This window comes from Ixodes scapularis, unplaced genomic scaffold (assembly GCF_016920785.2).
Source record: "Ixodes scapularis isolate PalLabHiFi unplaced genomic scaffold, ASM1692078v2 PGA_scaffold1__304_contigs__length_218370807, whole genome shotgun sequence".
NCBI classification, from domain to species: domain Eukaryota; kingdom Metazoa; phylum Arthropoda; class Arachnida; order Ixodida; family Ixodidae; genus Ixodes; species Ixodes scapularis.
The window spans coordinates 48,851,505-48,871,679 of record NW_024609846.1 but is presented as its reverse complement, the minus strand read 5'-3'; the positions used below and the strand labels follow the sequence as shown (position 1 = coordinate 48,871,679).

General features: G+C 46.4%; 1 protein-coding gene across 1 annotated transcript in view; it reads left to right on the top strand.

Moving 5' to 3' along the window:
• Positions 1 to 12,122, top strand: part of LOC115309048 (dehydrogenase/reductase SDR family member 7-like) — a 42,937-nt gene extending 30,815 nt beyond the window's left edge. Inside the window, exons 6-8 of the mRNA XM_029967207.3 lie at positions 4,124 to 4,240; positions 9,688 to 9,836; positions 11,892 to 12,122. Coding sequence (XP_029823067.2) covers positions 4,124 to 4,240; positions 9,688 to 9,836; positions 11,892 to 11,949 — 324 coding nt within the window. The 3' untranslated portion in view covers positions 11,950 to 12,122. The remainder of the gene's footprint in view (positions 1 to 4,123; positions 4,241 to 9,687; positions 9,837 to 11,891) is intronic.
• Positions 12,123 to 20,175: the final 8,053 nt, after the last annotated feature.

The following is a 20,175-nucleotide window of genomic DNA, read 5'->3' as shown; positions in this document are numbered from 1 at the left end:
ACGATATTCTCGGGGAACATTTCGAGTTTGATTCAAGTTCCAGGCACTATATTCACCATCATTTCTTCGGCTAAAACAGCAGAAAGAAGCCAGGACCATAAAGCCACCTGGTGGTGCACGGGAGCCGTATAATAGATCCTTCACCCTTATTGAACTAAAGATGGTCCTTCATAGCGTCAAACCCTCGGCAACTGGTCCTGACGGTATCCACAACTTCATGTTGAATCATCTTCACTCGTCTACACTTGATGTGGTTTTATAACTTTTCAACAGAATATGGAAGGAGGGACGTTTGCCATCAGCTTGGAGAACGGCACAATTATCCCTCTACTTAAACCTGGAAAGAACTCGCATGCTGCTACCAGTTACAGGCCAATAGCATTGACGAGCGCCTTGTGTAAAACCCTCGAAAAAATTATTAATAGGCCACTGATGCAGTACCTGGAAAAACATTGCATCCTGGATAAATACCAGTGCGGTTTCCGCTCGTCCCGCTCGACGCAGGATCAATTGGTTCGATTGGAGACAACTGTTCGAGAGGCCTTTGTCGATAGATAGTATTGCCTCTCTGCATTTTCCGATCTCGAGAATGCATACGATACTGCCTGGCGGTATGGAATTTTGAGAAACGTGATTGACACTGGTATCCCGGGCCGCATGTTCCATGCCATTGAGAGCTATTTATAGTAGACGCACCTTCCGAGTAAGGCTGGGGTCTGTACACTCACGATGGTTTGTACAGGAAAACGGTGTTCCACAGGGCGGTGTCCTAAGTGTTACTCTGTTTGCAATAAAAATCAATTCTATCCCGCGTGTCATACCACCATCAGTCTACTATTCGCTGTATGTAGATGACCTCCAGATTGCTGTTTCCTCATGTAACCTTGCAATCTGCGAACGGCGTGTTCAACTGACTATTAATAATGTGACAAGGTGGGCTGACAATAACGGATTTAAGTTCTCCACGGGAAGACTGCTTGTGTTTGCTTTTCACGAAAACGTGGTGTGATGCCGACACCTTCTTTGACCATATACACTGCACCAGTTCAGATAAAAACAGAGTATAAGTTTCTAGGGCTTATATTCGACTCCAAGCTCTCTTTCAGCCAGCATATCAAAACGCTAAAACAAAAATGCCATAAATCACCTAATATTCTTAGAGTTCTCTCCCACATGACTTGGGGGTTCGATCGACTGTGCAGCCTTCTAAGAATCTATAGGTCGATTGTGCGGTCACGCCTAGATTATGGATGTTTGGTGTATGGATCAGCGAGTGCATCAACACTGAAAATGTTGGATCCAATCCATTATGCAGGGATCGGACTTGCCACCGGTGCGTTTCGTACATCCCCTGTGCTGAGCCTCTATGCTGAAGCTAATGAAATGTCTCTAGAGAAAAGGCGAGATGTCATAGGTCTAATGTATTCCCTTAGGATACGGTCTGTAGTACAACATCCGTGTCGGGAACTAGCTGAGGGAACACGTTTTGAACGAACCTTCCAAAGCAAGCTCGCTGTTAAGCCTCCCTTTTCATTGCGGAACAAGACTGCGGCCGTTTCGGCTAGCCTTCAGACAAACCCACCTGTTGCTCAGGTTTTGGGAACAGTGGCACCATGGGAACATGGTCAGCTCATCACAAACTTGTCACTTACTGAGTACACTAAGAAAAATACCCCATCAGAAGTCTTAAAACAGGAATTCTTTGAGCTCCAAAATACATATAAAGACTACACCAGCTTTTATACTGACGGCACAAAAACCGATTCCCGTGTCGGCTGTTCCGTGATTAGGCCATCCCTTAAATATGTGCAAAGGAATAATTCCAATGCAACAATCTTGACTGCCGAGTTATACGGTTAGGCATCCATACTCTGTAGTTTACACTTATTCACTAAGTGCTCTGAGAGCACTCAGATCCCTTGAGATAGAAAAAAAAAACCGCTTTAATAACTCAGCTACAACATAAAGTGGTTGCTGCGGCTAGGGACAACGTATTGCAGATAGTATTTTGCTGGGTGCCTAGTCACGTGGGTATTCCCGGCAATGAAGCTGCTGATCGTGCTGCTTCCACATGTGCTACAAGGAAGGTTGATATTCACGACATACCCTATCAAGACTACAAAGCGACCGTAAAGGAATGTATCAAGTGTAAATGGCAAGAGGAATGGTCCCGCGAAACCAACAACAAACTCCATGTTGTGAAGCCGATGCTACAGGAATGGGCGAGTGCCCGTCATAGGGACCGTTTTTTTCGAGGTAATCCTTTGTCGGTTAAGAATTGGCCACACACATCTAACACATGGGTATCTGCTTCGCCGAGAGAATTCACCTGCATGCGAACACTTTTCAGAACCATTAACTGTAGTGCATATTCTTCTCGAGTGCCACGCATATCACAGATACCGCCAATTCTACTTCGCCCAGTTTTATTCAGCACACATGCCTTTACACCTTGCTCTTTTGCTTGGAGATGAACCTTTCATAAATCATAGAAATGTTCTTATATTCCTAGAAAGCACTGGACTTTTACGTCGACTCTAAACTTGCTTTGCAATTTTTTAAATTTTCATCTACATTATTTATATACAGATTCATGCGCATCCTTTTATTCTATCACTGGTCACTAGAGCCCTTTTTCCTCTCTAGAAAGTATTTATGAAAGTCACAGACTTTGGCGCTCTATAGCCTTAGATGCTTTTGCGCCAATAAAACTCAATCAATCAATCAAGTAAGTGATGGAGGGGGACCGAGGAAAAAAAGCTGCATCAATCAGCTTGACGAGTCCCCGGCCTCCCTCTCACACAGAGAGCAGTGGCACAAGAAAAAATAAACAAGGCGCAATGACATTTAAAAAAATTAAACAGGCGGCAATATTAACGCTTCTCCCTGTAACATGATACGTACATTGAGAGTTCTATGTGACCATGTATTTATGTAATACATGATACATACCATAGATACATTGAGAGGATACATACACAGAAAATGTCATACAAATATACATTTAGATACATACTGACGAGCACCGAGGCCACCGAAAAGCAGATGAAGCGAAGAGGAAAACCTTTGTGTTCACTTGGCCGGTCTTCAAACGGACATCAAACTGCCGGACTGCGGGACGCTTCAACTTCCACTGTTTTTATCGCAGCCGTGTCGCCTCACAATTTTTGTAGTATCCTATTTGGACAGGCATTGAGGCGTAGAGTTCAACACGCAGCACCGGCGCAACCAGAGCGAGCGAACGAGCCGGCTATCGTCTTTGGCGAACCAGATTAGAGGCCACTTGATATATATATATATATATATATATAATATGTGTGTGTGTGTGTCAAGAAAGTCAACGCACCTTACGTTCGGACCTAACTCATCGATGTCCAGAGCTTTCACCCGTGCGTACCCGCTGTAGCCGTAGTAACCCGGAAACGGTTTATGTACGTTTTTTTTTTTTTTTTTTTTTTTGTCTTATCTTTAAAATTGCCGACTGTTAACTTCCGACTCGGGTCAAAAAAGCCAATCAAAACTGAATTCTGCGGCGACTGACTTCGGGAACGCGGACTGAATGAAATTAGGCACTCTGGGAACATTCACCGACTCTAGTCTTAGTATGGTGCCTGGAACGCGTCTCCAACTGGTGTGTTTACTGCGTCCAAAAAAGTGGTCTTTCGATTTCCACCTGGTAACGTCATTAAAGTGTCGTGTCGCCAGTCGCGATCCTGGCGGCGTCCCAACAGCTGTGCTGTAAGTGGCAGATGCCTGTTCTACCGCAGATCGCTCTCCAGTGTGGCAGTCTGAGGAAGCTTTTTCAGCCAGAAGTTGGGATGTTGTGACGACAGCGACACTTACGTTCGCTTGTGCTACTCGCAACTTCTCATTAGCTACGACAAACCGCCAGGATCGCGAGATGTAACAGCATGGCACATCGGCTTCTATGACGTCATTTGTTGACACTATCTAGAAAGAGTTTGTCAGGAGCACAGAACACGTGCGAGTGTCGGCAGTGTGATGTGAAGATTGCAGAGGAATCCATAGGACAGGTCCTTTTTGATACGCATGATACTGCATTATGTCCCTCTTGTCTATGCTCTGTCATGTAAGTGTCGTTGTCTTGCCTCTTCGCCCACAGGGCTACTTCAGTAGCCTGCGGTTGCAGGGAAGGATGACTGGAGCTGTGGACGTAACCGTCGTCTTCCCGGGGCCAGTCTTAACACCCCTCCTGGGGGACGCTGAAAAACTGAAAAAGGTGAGGGGTGAACGTCCCGGTTGCGAGAGTCAGCCTCAACTCAGATTGCTACTTTCCCAATACACGGTGAAAAGTTGCACCCGGGAATACCCTAGAGCACCGCGCAGAGTATCACAACGGTGCGCTGCACATGGCGTGTGTTTGGGTAAGCAGGTTGTGTGCAGCCCCGTTTCGTAGCGTGAAGGTTCGCTGACGTTTTGGAAATTGCGGAAACACATAATTTAGGTTATGACCTTCATTAAAGACATTTAAAGCCATTTTTAAGGACCTAGGTGCAAAAAAAAAAAAAAAAAAATCAACAGCAACATAGGCTATGACCACGCCGAAGCGAATGACCGAGAAAAAATTGCAAGCAACTTGGCTTCATAGTTCCCCAACAGAAAACTCAGACGACTTTTCTGTCACAAGGGTCCGTCAGGTTGGGAAAAAGGCATTCGGGATTCGAACCAACCACTCCCACATATACTAAGAAACTGAAGGAGAGGAGATGGGACCAATCGGACAACGTCAAAAGCGAACAATCATGGTGGTCGTCATGTTTCTATACGTGTCCTATCATCGCTGAACTAATAAACAGAAACGGCCAGGTGGGGGGAAGAAACGACCGCAAAGGCTGGCAACATTGACACCATATCCTGGAATGTAACCTCGGAGTATACGGTCACCGCGGTCCCAGAACGTCGCGAACGCGGTTGGTAAGCTTGTGCAAAGTTTGAGACAAAGCTACCCGGTAAATAAAGATTTGCTAGATTACCGTACATTGATGTTTGATAAAGTCTCCCCATTCCAAGCTCTATGTTCGTGGTCCGGTCCACGCTTTGCAAAAACGTCGCCTCAACCCGCGTTGATAGCACGCCGCGCGAGGACGCACGTAGGTTTTCACCAAACAAGAAAGTTGCACAAGAGCCTGCTCCTCGTGATTGACAAGGCGCCCGACTTGGCCCGATGCCAAAGTATTTGTCAACGCGATTGCCGGCTTTCCAGCTTGCCCAGCATCACTCGCTTCTTTCGCCCGTTAGCTCGCTCACTCGCTCGTTGTGACTGTTTTTGTTTTCCTTTTACTTTTTTTGTTGATTTTTTTTTTCCTAACGAAGAGAATATGGCGATTATAGAAACGTGCTATTACGGAAGGAGCGTTCGCGCTGTATCCAGTTTTTATCGCGCGCATTCAAACGACGGATTTCGCGATAGTAAAACTCTCTTTCATGAGTGTAAAAAAGAAACTAATTCAAGTTTTGAGTTTAATGTATTTCCTTCTGTGCAACCAAAAAAAAAAAGGCGTTTTTTTTATTTTTTTAAAAAAGTTTTGTATTTACCCACCGAGATATGGCACACCCCAATTCTTATGAATTTCAGAGTGTGGGCGATGACTCGGAATATTACGGTAGTGATGTATCGAAGAGCAGTATCCCTTGGTGCTAACAACGCGTCTTTAACGATGCAAAGAAAGGTAGGATGGTCGTTAACTTCAGTCAGTTATTTTTCTTGCATTCTGGGTTCTTTAACACTGCACATATTCGAATAGAGTTAATCCACTATCACCCCCCCCCCCCCCCTCCCCTCCAAGCATTCAATGTTAACCGTAGTAAAATTGAGTCATTCTTCTTTTCATTTTAATTTCACCATGCCCTAAATATTTACCCCTAAGTACGTGTAAGAAATACATCAACAAAATATTAATCCCCCAGCCCCCCTCCCCCCAAGCATTCAATGTTAAGCGTAGTAAAATTGAGTCATTCCTCTTCTCATTTTAATTTCACCTTGCACTAAATATTTACCACTGAGTGCGTGCAAGAAATACGTCAACAAAATATGAATTTTCTTACGAGAAAATTGATTTTGAAGTTTACGCGTATACCTCTGAAACACTGGCCGCCGCCCTACTGGCCACAAGCATGGGCAGCGCTGGGCCTGGGATCGCTCGTGACGTCAAATGTTGTATTTGACAGCCCACGTTACCAGATTAGCTTTCAAGTTTGGTTTGGTGTAGTTGGTTCATGCCATTTAAAATGTAAAAGCACAAACTGAACCCCGGATGAAACAAAAAACACGTAACAACTGAATTTTTTTAAGAAAAAAATATATTTTTTTTTGTGAGATTGATGGCATTAGAGCGGTGCCATCGGTCTCACAAAACAATCGAGGATCACACCTCTTTTACGCGTTTTCTCTCTCGCTCTGTCAGCACTACTTAGATGGCCTACACTCCCTCCCCCCCCCCCCCCCCCCCCCTCTTTCATGGTGACAGTTGACTGTAAAGCGAGGAGGGGACTCAAATACTATGCCAGACAAGTAAACCAAAAGAAGTATCCTAAGTACCTTCGAAGACGATGCTCTTAGCCTGGCACTGGGCGCGACAGTTACGCGAGTTGTGAACCCGCGAATCAAGGGGGTACGGACCCGCGTTTGGTGTCTGTGCAGGTGGCGGGAGACACCGAAGAAGTTGGAAAGGGTGAAACGGTGTCAAAGACAAAAACAAATAAACAGGAAGTGTTTTTTCCTGCCCGGGAGAAGAAGAAAAACATGATGGAAGGCAACGGACAGCCTACTCGCCGTTGCCCTACTTGATCGTTACCTTTCGTATATTTGTATATGCCTTGCCCGTTTCTCTAGTGGTTTTAGTGACCGGTCATACAAAAAGTCATGCTTTCTTTTCAGCTATCCTCCCCTTCCAGATGATTTCTATTTTCTTAAACTCGCTCTCTTTATGCTGCTGAACGTTCTGCTCGTATTGCTCCAGTTACTGTATTATGCTCATATTTTCAACAAGTAACGAGTAATTAAAGTAATCTGTTACCAATATTTTGTATCGAAATTACATTACAAGTTACTTTCAAAAAATTAACGTGGCAATTACAAAGTTACTTCAAAAAGTAACGGATTACAAGTAATCCGCTACTTGAAACGAATTACTTCTCAAATCGGATTTCACGGGGCTGTTTGAGCCCGGAGATCCCGGCTTACGCGGCCCCAAGATGCAGCAACAAAAGGAGTTTCCACGCCGCCAAGATAGAAGTGGGATAGGGGGAAATGGGAAGATTGGAGGATTTTCGCCCTGGATGAAGAATATTTTGAAGGTCGGCCTTTAAAAGCGCTCAACAGCAGTGTTGTACACGTTCCTAAAAAAAAAGGAACGGAAGATCGTTCCTCGTTCCTTCTGAATTTTGGAACGCGTTCCCGTTACAAGTTCTACGTGTGAAAAAAGAACTCGTTCCCGTTGCAGTTAAAAAGAATAGAACGTATCGTTACATTTCCGTTACATATGTAGTTTGCTGATTGCCATACTTATTTAATCAAGGAAAGCTTTTTTTATCTATTCCATTAAATGGAAACATATGAATTTGAATGCCATGATGGAAGGGCACCAGGAGAGGAAAACAAGCGGAAGCAGGGTTTCATTTGTTGATATATTCACCTTTAAAAATATAATCTTTTCGCCATATTTACGTTCGTGGTGGGCAATTCAGACGAGCCAAATGTACTGTTACCCCACATTGCGCGAGCGTTTTACAACAAACTCGCACGTTTCAATCCAACAAAGTCCCTTGTTCGAACTCAACAACAGTTGCTTCTCGATGTTGCTGTCCGCAAGACAAGCGAGTTAACAAGAGGGTGGGGCTTTTGGAAATCAGTCTTGAAAACTAAAAATCCTTCTTCGTGAAGGTTGGATTCGTTGTTCAGTTTGAAGGTGGGGGCGTGGAAAAAAGGAAATAAAGATTATTTTTGTGAATATTTAAGAGACCAATGTTCGGGATACAAAGGTGCGTTTGATGTCAGGTGAGTTGTTCCTTTGTTGTAACTGTAGGTCTTTTTGTGGAAGTTCAGTGATGGCTGTAGTCGGTCTTAGGTTTCTCGGTGTATGTGGATTCGGTGGAAGCAAAGAAATTAGCTGAGTTTGAAACGTCCCTTTTTGTATATCTTTTCCTTCGACTAAAAGTTTTGCTTTTTGTACCGCAGTCTCGGGCGCTGAAAAAATGATAGATGTCCACTAGCTCTCCGACAATCGACTGTTACCAAGCCAGGACCACACAAAATGAACGCTAAAATAAGTAACAAAAAATTTAACAAGACCCTACTCTTCGTTTGTATACTTTTAAAATTTCCGTCTTAAAAATAAATTCAAAATTACCCCACTGGACAATAAAAAAAAATAAAAAAGTAACGCCGTTTCTTTCTCCGTTTCCGTAAAAATGTAACGAGTTCCCGCTCCAGTTCCACCGATGCGAAATGGAACGGCGGCGTTCCTTCATTCCTTGTAAAAGGAACGCGTTCCAGGAACGCCGTTCCTTGGAACGCCGTTCCGTACAACACTGCTCAACAGTGTGTCAGTGACGACCCTTTCCTCGTTCGAAACTCCGGTGAAATTGTTCAAGAATTGATGATGGGCTTGAAGGGTGCGACCACAGCCTTCTGTGTTGACGTAGAGGAACTGTATTACTCAGTTCTTCACGGTGTTTTTTTTTTTTTTAGCGCTGTACTCCATAGGATAGTTGAGTCAGGAGAGATTCGGCTTCAAAATTCCACGGAAATTGACACTGATAACTTATTGGCACTACTGGAAGTTTATTTAAAGCCAACGACAGTCAGTTTGAATGTAAGTTCTATGTTCAGAGAGATAGGATCTCTACTGGGCCTTCCGTTGCACCGGTATTGTGTGCCATTTTTCTATCTAGAGTGGAGAAGCGCATTTCTGAAACTTTGGTCGGGTTGAATGTGCTGAAAAGTTTCGATACGTATGGGGGATTGTACATATATTAGTTTCAGCATTACCGTCACACAAATAGTTCATTTGTTTACTTCACTCCCAGGTGGACTAAAATTCACGTGACGATCGCCAACGGATAATTGCATACAGTTCCTGGATCTGCAGCTCTTTTTAAAAAATGATAATATGTGCTGGTGTTCCAACCCTTATTCAAGGAAAGGCCTCCATCCTTTCAGCAGTTGGTCGCTCAAGACCGAGTCAAACATGGGATGGCATCCACGCGCCTACACGCAGCTATAACTGAGAGCTGCCCGCATAGACTGCTAAATGGTTTCAGGTTGAGCGTCTAAAGAAAGCTGATTACCCGTCTCATCTAGTGTCGCCTGTCCTTGTCGTACGTGTGCGTTGTTTCATCCGTGTTTCCGTTCGCGCTTTTAACCTTTTAAATAGATTAGCTCAGTTACGTAACTGCCCATAGACGATATGCTTGACTTCGTCTCAAGTTTTATTCTTTCTGTGGTCAGTCTATCGTTAAAGTTTGGGGGAAATTTATATGGCTCAATATCTTGTACTTTCAGAAAATAATTTAAATTCAAAACTTTCAAATTTACGCCGGAGCTCCCCTTTAACACGTTGCGCGCAAAGACGAAGTGGCTATCTCTCAGCTGCGTGCTGTCCGAGTGCGCTCCAAGAACCTTGAACGAAAAAGATATTAACACTCGTTGTTTTCTTTTTTTCAAAGCGTATATATTACCGGATGATGTCGTCCGAACGCTGTGCTCAACTCATCGCCGTGGCCATCGCTAACAAAGTCGGCGAAGCGTGGATCTGCGACAACCCGCTGCTGATGACCTTCTACTTCTGCCAGTACCTGCCCAATATTTTTCAAAGGTCAGACAATTCGGACATAGTTAGGCGCATTCTTTACTCGGTGCGCTCCAACCGTTATTTTTTCCTTTCTATGCTCGGCCTAGGGAGCTTTGCTTGGAAAGAAAATGGGGAATTGATGGACCTTACGTATTACGAAGTTGCGAAGCCACACCACGCCGGCGGCGCTGCCGCCAGTACCGTGCATTAGAGACTCTGTATTACACAGAGATTCCGACTGCTCGATCGGTGACAAGCAGACTTGTACACGTTAATGAAAAGAGTAACCGATTACAATTACTCTAAAAGTAACCCATTACATTACAATCACTCAAAAAAGTAACCCATTACAATTACAGCCTCAAAAAAGTAATCGAAAAATTACTCAAAAGTAATCGATTACTTCCCACGTTACTTTTCATTAAACTTTCTCTTTTTCTTTATTACGGGAGCATATTCTTAGAAATCGCGTGCTCAGTTGTTTCGAAAAAAAAAAAAGAAATAAAAGCCTTGACCGTTTTTGCGAAGAGCTGAGTGAGCGACGCCAACACATCTCTCGTAAAAAGAAAAAAAAAAGAAAAAAGAGCGCTGTTTAAATAATTTTTGTTACAAGGGGCTGGATAAGGTCAATTTACATACCCGTACGTAGTCTCTGGTGTACCAAAATAAAAAAATGTACCCAGAAAACGAAGCTTAGTGAGGTGGCCTACTGATCCTCGAGCCCGTGCTTAGTGGTTTCGAAAAGGAAAAACAATTGACCGTTGCCCAGAGCTGAAAGATTCCAGCACCATCTAACTCCTCACCTCCCCCCCCCTCAAAAAAAAAAAAAAAAATATATATATATATATATTGAGAAAGTTTGTAATTGGTAATTTTGTAATCGATTACAGCAAAAAAAAAAAAAGCAATTCAATTACAAGGATGGTTACTCCTTAAAGGAAGTAATTGACGCGTTACAAATTTACAGTAAAATGTAATCAATTTCAAGTAATCCATTACTTGTAACGCGTTACGTACAAGTCTGGTGACAAGTCGGCGCGCGAGGCGCCCACCATTACATAGCAAACGCTCCGCACGCCTTTGCGATGTACCCTCTCTTCAATCTAGTCTCTCTACGGTGCGTGAGCAGACGCTTCATTTTACGCGAATCTGGCTTGTGCGGACGTGTACTGCCCATACCTGGTGTGGGCAAACCCAGAATGTTGTCTTTTCCCCCCCGTTTTGTCTCTTTTTAAGATATTTTCCCTCTTAGAAAAAGTAACCTATACCTGTTTTCACCTCAAGAACCGCAGCAAAACAAGTCCGGCTTTTCGCGGAGCATTACTAAGTTCCCCCTTTATATGTACAATTAAGATATATACGGGTGATAAGATAACATAAGAATGTTATCTCATCAAGACGTAAACATTCCAAACGCCAAAAAACTACGCTTTTTCCTTCCATGACCAAAAATTGTAAGAACTACTTCGCGGCGCGTATGAACAATGCGCAAAAGATGCTTTTTTCTTAAGGTGAAAACGGGTATAGTATTTGGTTTTAAAAGATATAAACCCACAATATGCTTTCTCCCTTTGTCTTCAAGCAGTTGCTTTACTGAGTAATATAGGCCACTTCCGGAACGCTAATGAGAGCGTTACGTAGAATTACGTCGAGCGTAATATGCTCCTTTTAACAGTATACTGTTCTTCACGATGACATCTCCCTAGATCCTAGTATTAAGAATTAGTCTTTACTCGCTCTTTACATCTTCATAAACGATGTCTGCTGCCCTTTAGCTAAAACAGAACGCAAAAAGTATGCAATATAGCACTAAATTTTTAAAAAACGTTTTTCGGGAGCTTTTTTTTCGTTTCTTATCATTTTTTTTTTCTTTTACGTCTCGTAGTTTGCTCCTGAGCCTGATACCGCTAATCTTCACGATTAGGATTTCCCATATAAGGCTTTTGTTTGTGCGTGTTGCAGCAACCTTCTACTGTACCGCAGTACTACCTACCGATGACCTGCTATAAGAAGTGTGAATTGTATGAAAACATTCCTCAGAGTGTTGTTGATTCCAGTTCGGGCTTTTCTCATTTCCAGGTTTATTGCCTGCATGCTTCCCTGGAACCGAACAGTACGCAGCACCAAGAACCAATGATGGAAATCAAACCATACCGGACAAACACTCTAAAAAAATTCCCACGAATACCAAAATTAAAAAATAAAAAAAACGTTCAAGCGAAAAACTGCAAGCCACGGCGGAAGTTAGGAATTGCAAAAAAGCATACTAAATAGCTAAATAACGAACTAAATACGAGAGTCAAAGAAAGAATAAAACACTTAGGGACAAGTGTTTCATTCTTTGTTTGACTCTCGTATTTTCACCAACACGCTCTTTGATCTTTGCATGAACTAAAATGTAATCATTATTTTTAACTAACAAACAAAAAAAAAATACGGCTTCGATTGGAAAATTGCTGAGCGCAATCGAAAGACGATAATGTAATTCGATGAAAATTTCAACATGAGGCAGGGGTTTGCGCCGTGTGATGAACCCAAAGGGAAAGGCAACCCCTTTGTCATTTGTAAGGCATGCACGAGGCCGCAGATTAAAGAGGGATCTACCCGCCTGCCATTCAAAGGGAAAATTTCGCACAAACCTGAGTTTCACGAATACACATGAATGTGGATTCTTTGGAAGGTTGATTATGAAAACGTAATGAAGGTCGTACGGGCCCTCGATTTTACGCCTGAAACCGCAGGAGATTTTTAATAAAATCCAGTGGTATGGTCGATTTGACTAGATTGAGCGCATTTTGAGGTAATTTTAAGATTAACGTTACCTACAAGAGAAATGAAAGCCGTTTACAACTCCCTGTAACGCCGAATTAGAGCGCAGCTCTTGAGGAGGAGGGAAGGGTATTGAGGGGAAGGTATATCCTTGCCCCCTCCTCCTCACCTCCTTATCCTGCCTGCTACTCCTCCCCCCGAGCGGCGTCGCCGTCGTCGTCAGCGTAACAACGTCGCCGCTGTTACGCCGACGGCGACGGCGACGCCGCTCAAGCCGGAAACGGGCGCCTAAGAGATGCGCTCTAAAAGGTGCCAAAACGTATGGCAGTGCGTACGAAAGGTTTCTCCAATCTTAATTTTAAGACCGTTGCGACACGACTAATTATTGTAGTATGCGCGTATTTGTGTAAATAAATTTGATAGTAGATATTTATATTCAATAAGTTGAACGAGATGGCGATAGCAGCATCAAGTGCCCCAAGTAAGTTTTTTTCTTTTCCGGAATGATTAAAAAGCGCGACAAGACGACGGACACAAAAGACAGATACATCGCTGAGCGCTGTGTCTTCTGTGCCCGTCGTCTTGTTGCGCTTTTTAAAATCATTATACCCGAGTCCCACTAGAGCGACATACAGAAACAAAAAACAAAGACAAGCCTCAAACCAGAGTCTTTCGCGATTTGAGACGCTTTGTAGAATAACAGAGGCTGTGCTCAAACACGAGCATCGTGCACGCGAGGGGATCTTTGGCAGGCTTGCAATCGCTCGTGCTTACTTCACGAGCACCGAACGACTAAACGCCTGCCAAAGGTACCATCACGAGCATGCTGCATGCGTTTGAGGCTTGTCGCTGTCTTTTGTCTCTGTCTGTCGCTCTAGTGGGACGCGGGCATTATGAATCACCAACTTGCCCAACTTTCTACCCTCGTCTTTTCTGGAGCTCGCACGGACGGCGGCACGCTTTTGCCGCCAAGATCGGCTTTGCCTATCGGCCAGGTTCCTCCTTCGTCCGGACAATGGTCGGAGTGTGATCTCAGCCGGCTGCACGGCACAAAAAGAGACCAATGAAAGGCAGCAGATGTATGACGTAATGAGGCCATGGCAACGTGCGATGTCTCACCGCCCGCGCGCCACGCTTTCAATTTCAAATAGATCGCGGCCACGTGATCGCGGCCGAGGGCTATGCCTGCCCATCGAGCGAAAAGAACACGCCACGTGACCTCGTGCTCCGCGAGCCCCCAAACCAAACGGAAAAGCCGTGCGCTCTCCGTAAAGTTCCTTGATGTGCTTGTGTTTGTTCTGCAAGCAGTGTCAAATGCGCCAATGCATAAAAGGGAATCGGTGGCCGAGTCGGCAAGAGCGCTTAGAGTACATGGAGCGAAGGCTCGCACGGCAGAACTCGAGGATCCAGGCTGTCCGTTTCGATTTGGATTAAGGTGCCTACATGTCTGGGTGTGTATCAAGGTGAGGACATCCTTTGTTGCTTTGAGAGGGCCAGCGCGAGAAGAGGTAAGCATTAGCCAAGGCTACGCACTCGAGCTACCCACACATTTAATTAGTGTGTTTTCATCTTGGCATGTTTTCTAATATAACTGTTTTCTACTTCAAACGGTCTCGTCCTGTCGCGGACGCCAATTGTGAAGAATCCTGTGTATCACGTACGTGAATTAAGAAAGACGAGACCGTTTGAAGTAGAAAACAGTTATATAGAAAACAACATGCCAAGATGAAAACACACTAATTAAATTTACACACGAAAAACAACGAATGGTATGACTTTAAGGAAACAGCTACAAGAATGCACGTTCGACAGATTGTTCTCGCAATATCGGCACACTGTTTCAATGCTGCTCGCTAAAGGCAACCCGAAAGTTCACTGCAACAACTTATCGCTTTCTTGTTTCGTCGTTGGGTCTTGCGGGGTGTTGTGCGATGGAGCGGCGACAAAGCACGTACCGGAAAACCCAGGGTTCAGCTCGAAGTCGGTGGGTCGGAGGCAAGGTTGGCAAGGCGTCGGCGTCTGGGGGTGGCGTGTTGGAACAGACGGGGCCGCTGTGGTCTTGGCGTGTGCTCCGCAACACGTGCACCTGCTTTCAACTGGGGTGAAGCCTTCGCGGGAGCCGGGGGTCAGGCCAGGTGGAAGCCTCGAAGAACCCGGGTCTGGACGTCCGGCGGTTCCCTACCACACGCTGGTCTGCCCGCTCGAACACACTCCATTTTCTGTTCTCCCCTTCCTTCCCTTTGTCTTTCTTGTTGCGGGGCGCGTGGCACGCGCCACGAGGGTGACACGCGCGCACACACACAGCTCATCGCGTGCACAACGCGGCACGAAGATGACCCGGCACGGGCACATACACACCGTCGAAACCCGCGCACGTCACAGGCGACGTCTGGGACCAACAGAGGAGGGTCCCGGTAAGAGGGGAGTTTCTCCTTGCTCTCTTCACCAACTGCTTGGGTTACGCTCTCGCCTCAGATCCTTTGGTAAGGACCGTCACGTGCCACGCCTCCGTCGCTCTGACTGGTTCAAAAGCGCAGTTGCGGTCGCTCTTTGCCAAGTTACGGTGAAACGAAGTATAGACTAAACTGCTGCGATTCTACAATCGAACAGCCACAACTGCCACCATAGCCTCCTCCATACTCACAAAGCCTGGCAGTTTTACGACGGAGCCATAGAGTGCCCGGTCGCAGATTTGGAGCACGAGGTAGCACAGAGCTTCAAAGGGCCGTTTCTCGGAGAGGCTTTAGGAGAAGCTGTACGTCTGTACTGACGTCCATTGACAGGTCTGTGGACTCCCGCGATGGCTTCTATAATTTGACCTGCAGATCACCCAGTCTCGAAATCCAAGCCGGCCTGGTCGCGCCTTCAAGATTCGGCAGACAACGGGATCTACTCGTCGAAAGGTTTGTTCTGAATGATGACGTTGAATAGGCTGGTTACCCGTTGCAGCACGGCGCGAAGCGTTTCGTTTTGCTCTTCTTCAGTTGAGCCACAAATGAGTGCTAAGTTAGGTTGGCGGAGAAGGAACAGACACTACCGTGGGCCAGAGTGCCACGTATAAGAATAACTATGTCGTTTTCTACCCGCTGGCCGCTAAGGCAATCCGGTAGGTGGCGGGATGTTCCATACCACAATGGGGATCGATGTCGGAGACATACCTCTCTGTTGATACCTTGCAGGAGGCTTGCCATGTGCTTCTGAAGTGCTCAGGAGCGAACACTATGCCAAATGGTAGTCTGTTGAAGAATAACCTTCTGAACGGCGAGATGAAAGTGGTGAGCTTCTTGATATTGGTCTCCAAGTTTTGAGAGTACTTTCGCGTTGTAGAGCAGCCCGAGTGTGTGCTCGACAAAAGGAATAGGACGCCATTCTTTAAAGGGGCGATGCAACGATTTTTGTATTTTGCGCAAATACCGCTTAGAACGAATCCCTGACGTTAATGATTTGTGAAATACCCCCCCGCAGGGGGCACCTGTGAAAGCAGGTGTTTGGAGAGTGGCGTCTCCACGGACCCCGAGCCCCGCAGGGGGCGCCTGTACCTTAGGTGCTAGGTGCTTGGTGAGTAGCGTCACCACGGACCCCAGCAGCGTGGGCCACTATACCCGCACGCAGGGGGCACCTACTTTAGTTGGTGCTTGGTGAGTGGCGTCACTACGAACCCCGAGCCATGTGGGTTCGCCCACCCACGTCTGGCTGTGCGTGGCTTAACCCGTGTCCGGGGAAAGGGGGACCCTGGTGGTTGAGTTGAGCCCGGGGTATGTTTGGACCCTTCGGGGCGCCCCGGGCGAGGCAATACACCGCTTCGACCCCTGCTTCTCGTAGACGGGTGTCCTGGCTTGGTCCGACCAGGATGATTCAGTCAGTCGCCTCTTCTACCCTTTTCTTCCTTCTTTCACTTTTCCTCCCACCTCCTTCTTTTTTTCTCCTGCACTCTCTTCCTTCCTTTTTCACCTTCTTAGGCGGCAAGGGCCAACCTTGAGTGGAAACAGGTCCTGTCCCTGCAACCACACTAGGGTATAGTGCCCGGGCAGCACTGGTAGTGTAATTGTGTCAGCCAAGCCTTTCTTGCTATGGCACATTACCTACCCCCTTGTTGGGCTCCGTGGTGGGCGGTGCACCCGGGCACTGAATGTTCCTCCCCATGTCATGGGTTCTCGTGCAAAAACCTTCCTCGATCGGCTCCCGAAAAGGGGCCGCACCGAAGTTCCAACCACAGTCAACACATCATCTACTCCTGCTAGGTTCCCAAAGTTCTTGGTTCTGCACTCTGAAACTAAAAAACCGCTATCAAAGTTTTCTCCCTTCCTTGTAGCCAAGATACTTGAATCTACTGTCGGAAAGAAATTCAAGGTAAAGAAATTGCCCTCCGGCGACCTGCTTGTTGAAATCGAATCAAGCCAGCAGAGTGCTGCCCTTGTTGCTTTAAGTTCCATATCTGACCAGAAAATCACAGCTACACCTCACCGCACCCTAAATACCATCCAGGGGGTCATTTCTGAGGATGACCTCCTTGACTCCTCAGACAGTGAAATAGTTGAGGGACTTTCCGACCAAGGCGTTGTAGCGGCAAGGCGTATCTCCTTGCGCCGCGACGGCCAAGAACGGAAAACAAAGCACATGGTTCTTACCTTTGAATCCACTACATTGCCAGAGGCTGTGAAGGCTGGATACCTTCACTGTAGAGTGCGGCCCTACGTGCCAAATCCTCGCAGGTGTTTTAACTGTCAGAGATTTGGTCATGGATCCCAGAGCTGCCGAGGCAAAGCCACTTGTGCGAAGTGCGGTCAGGCTAACCATCAAGCAGATACATGCTCTAACGACGTGTCAATTGCAACAGTCGAGCCGATTATATGCCGCCAATGTTGATCATAGCCATGCGCTGGGGTTGGCAAGGCAAAGGACACGCGCTGAGTTCCAGAGAGAGAGAGAGAGAAGTGTTGTGATAGAGGTTGGGGGGAAGGAGAGAGCCAATAGTGTATGCGCTGAGTTCCAGACATTGATATGGTTCGGCTGTTGTCATTGCAGCGATTGGACACAGGACACTACCCGAACGCTTCTCGAGCTATCGATTATCACGAGCCTAAACCGAGTGTCCACGCCATGCTCGGGTCAAATCAATGAGCCGCATTCGAATATCGTCACTGGGCGCCAATGCTACCGCCCAGCTACGTCATCAGGTTTTGCGAAGGAGAGATTGAATGAAAACACTCGGTTTTGTCCTCGAAATTACAGCGCAACAAAGAAGTTTCTTGGTCAGTGGCGTTGCGTGCGAGTATCCTTGAGTTCCACTAGTGCCAGTAAGCTCGTGGAAAGTGAAAAACATTCCGAGATAAAATATAAAACTGTTTCTTTTTTAGTCCACTAGCTAAATTACAGACGTCTATTAACAAAATGCTCACACCCGTAATGTATGTTTCCCTTTCTCTATATATACACCTGAGAGGTGGTGTTTTCTACTTAATCTAAAGAAAAGAATCTTAATTTTTTTTTTTTTTAGATTTAAGGGGGGGGGGGGGGGTGTCCAGGAAAACTAGGGGGGGTCTCAACCCCCCCTAGGGGGGGTCTAGGGAAATCTCTGGACGAGACGATTGAGTGCCGTGAAGTCCGCGCAGATTCAGGTTGCTCCGGTTCGTTTGGGGACTACCACCGAGGGCGCACACCATTCCATTGGCTCGTCGACAGGTGAAATGACCCCGATTCTTTACATTCGCTGAAGCACCTCCCTAGTTTTTCGGTACAAAGGGATGAAAATGCTGCGAGGAGTTTAGAAAAAAAAATGGCTATGGCTCCAGCGGGCGAACGATTGTTGTGTTCCTTCTCCAACTTGCCTAGACATCTTTAAAAATGAAGAGAATTCGACTTTCGGGTTCACCTTTTGTGTGACCATGTTAAGAAATGTTAGAATGTTCAGGTTATTGATGGCAGGCTTCCCAAGCAGGGAATTGTGAACGTCGTTCATCAGGTAAACGTCTTGGATTATTTGGCGGTCGCGGTAGACCAGTTCGACAACGCCTCTAGTTGCGACGAGGTTTGCGCCAGGATCGTAAAGCTGACGAGGGGCATCGAAAAGCGAAGGTTGATGTTTGAGCATCTTGAATGCTGCTTGTGATAGGACAGTTTCGTCAGCGCACGTGTCGATTTTGACCTTCACTGGCTGATCTTGAGCCGGGATTTTAGTCTACCATGATGGAGTTCCGGAGAACTTGACAGCTCTTGGGAACCCCGGTTCGCTGTTCATTCGATGAGCTTTAACAAAGTTGGCTCGTCAAGATCTACAGAAAGACGAATAGTAGTGGCCTTTCTTTTGGCAGGTCCTACAGACTTGGGACCATGCTGGGCAGAGGGTGCGTGCATGCTGCTTTTTTCCGCACCAGCGACACGGTCTCGGTTTGCCACATTTGGCTGTGCCTGATGGCCCTGCTTCGAAGTGCGGTCTACCGTCATTCGAGTGGGTTGGTTCCGAATGACGCTTTACGAATCGTCGTTGCCTTCCATTTTGTTGACTCGCTGAGGCAAATTTATTCACTCCCAACTTGTAGGTGTTAAGTTTTGCTGTTGCTGACGCACGCTTTCTACGTGCCTGACAGAGTCCAGCGCTTCTTGAAAAGTGAGGTCAGCATTAAGTTGAAGTCTTGCAGAAATTTTTTACCCTTGATTCCAAAGATTAGTCGGTCTCGTACCAACTCTTCCTGGAGGACCGTGCTTATAGTGCTTCAAAAGCGTGTGTGACGCAGTAACAAAGTTTCCCGCACAATCGCTGTCTTGTTGGACCCTTGGGTTGAAACGAGCCCGTTCGAAGATGATGTTCCGCCGCGGGATAAAGTACTTGTCAAAGTATGTCATGACTAGTTCAAACTTATTGGCCTCTTCCGCAGAAAGCTGTAATATGCCATAGATGTTCACGGTCCGGTCTCCCATATGGTGTACAGCAAATCATCGATTTGGTGTGACTCGGGCTTGGCAGGGACCGTAAGCATTGTGGAAACGCTCGTAGAGCTTTTTTCACTTCGGCCAGTCGTTAGGAGAACTAAAGCGTGTGGGTCGCTCTACTATACTGCTGCCCAATCGGTCCCTGCCTGGTCCGCCCTCCCAAAAAGTCACACGAGCAAGAATGAATTCAAATCACTTTACTGTTTCGGCTGGTCGCTGTGCCTTGCCGTTGCAGTCCTCGTCCGTGTCTTGCCCCAGTGCCTGGCGGAATCTCTCGTGCACTCTGTCTCGCGCACCGGGCCGCCGGCCACCGCTCCTGCCCCCTCGCGCGCCGTCGTCCTCCTCGGCTTCCCACAAGCGGAAGGCTTCTGGCGGTTGTATGACAAAAGACCGAACCCAAAGACTCATACTCGAACTCAAAGACCGAGGGCAAATTTTCCTATACCGACGTGGTGTTCCCTATTTGGCGTTGCGGTGCCTGTTGACGAGCTCTTGAGGTTGACTCATCGTTGACGGCATCCCACTTCTGACACCATGACGCATTAGAGAAGAGAACGGCGACTCGGTAGATAAGAGCAAGGACGGTTTTACTGGTCATCAGCCACGAGCCGTGATCCGTTCACTAGCGCGAGGTGTGAGACACGGACACATGCGAGCGAGCCTT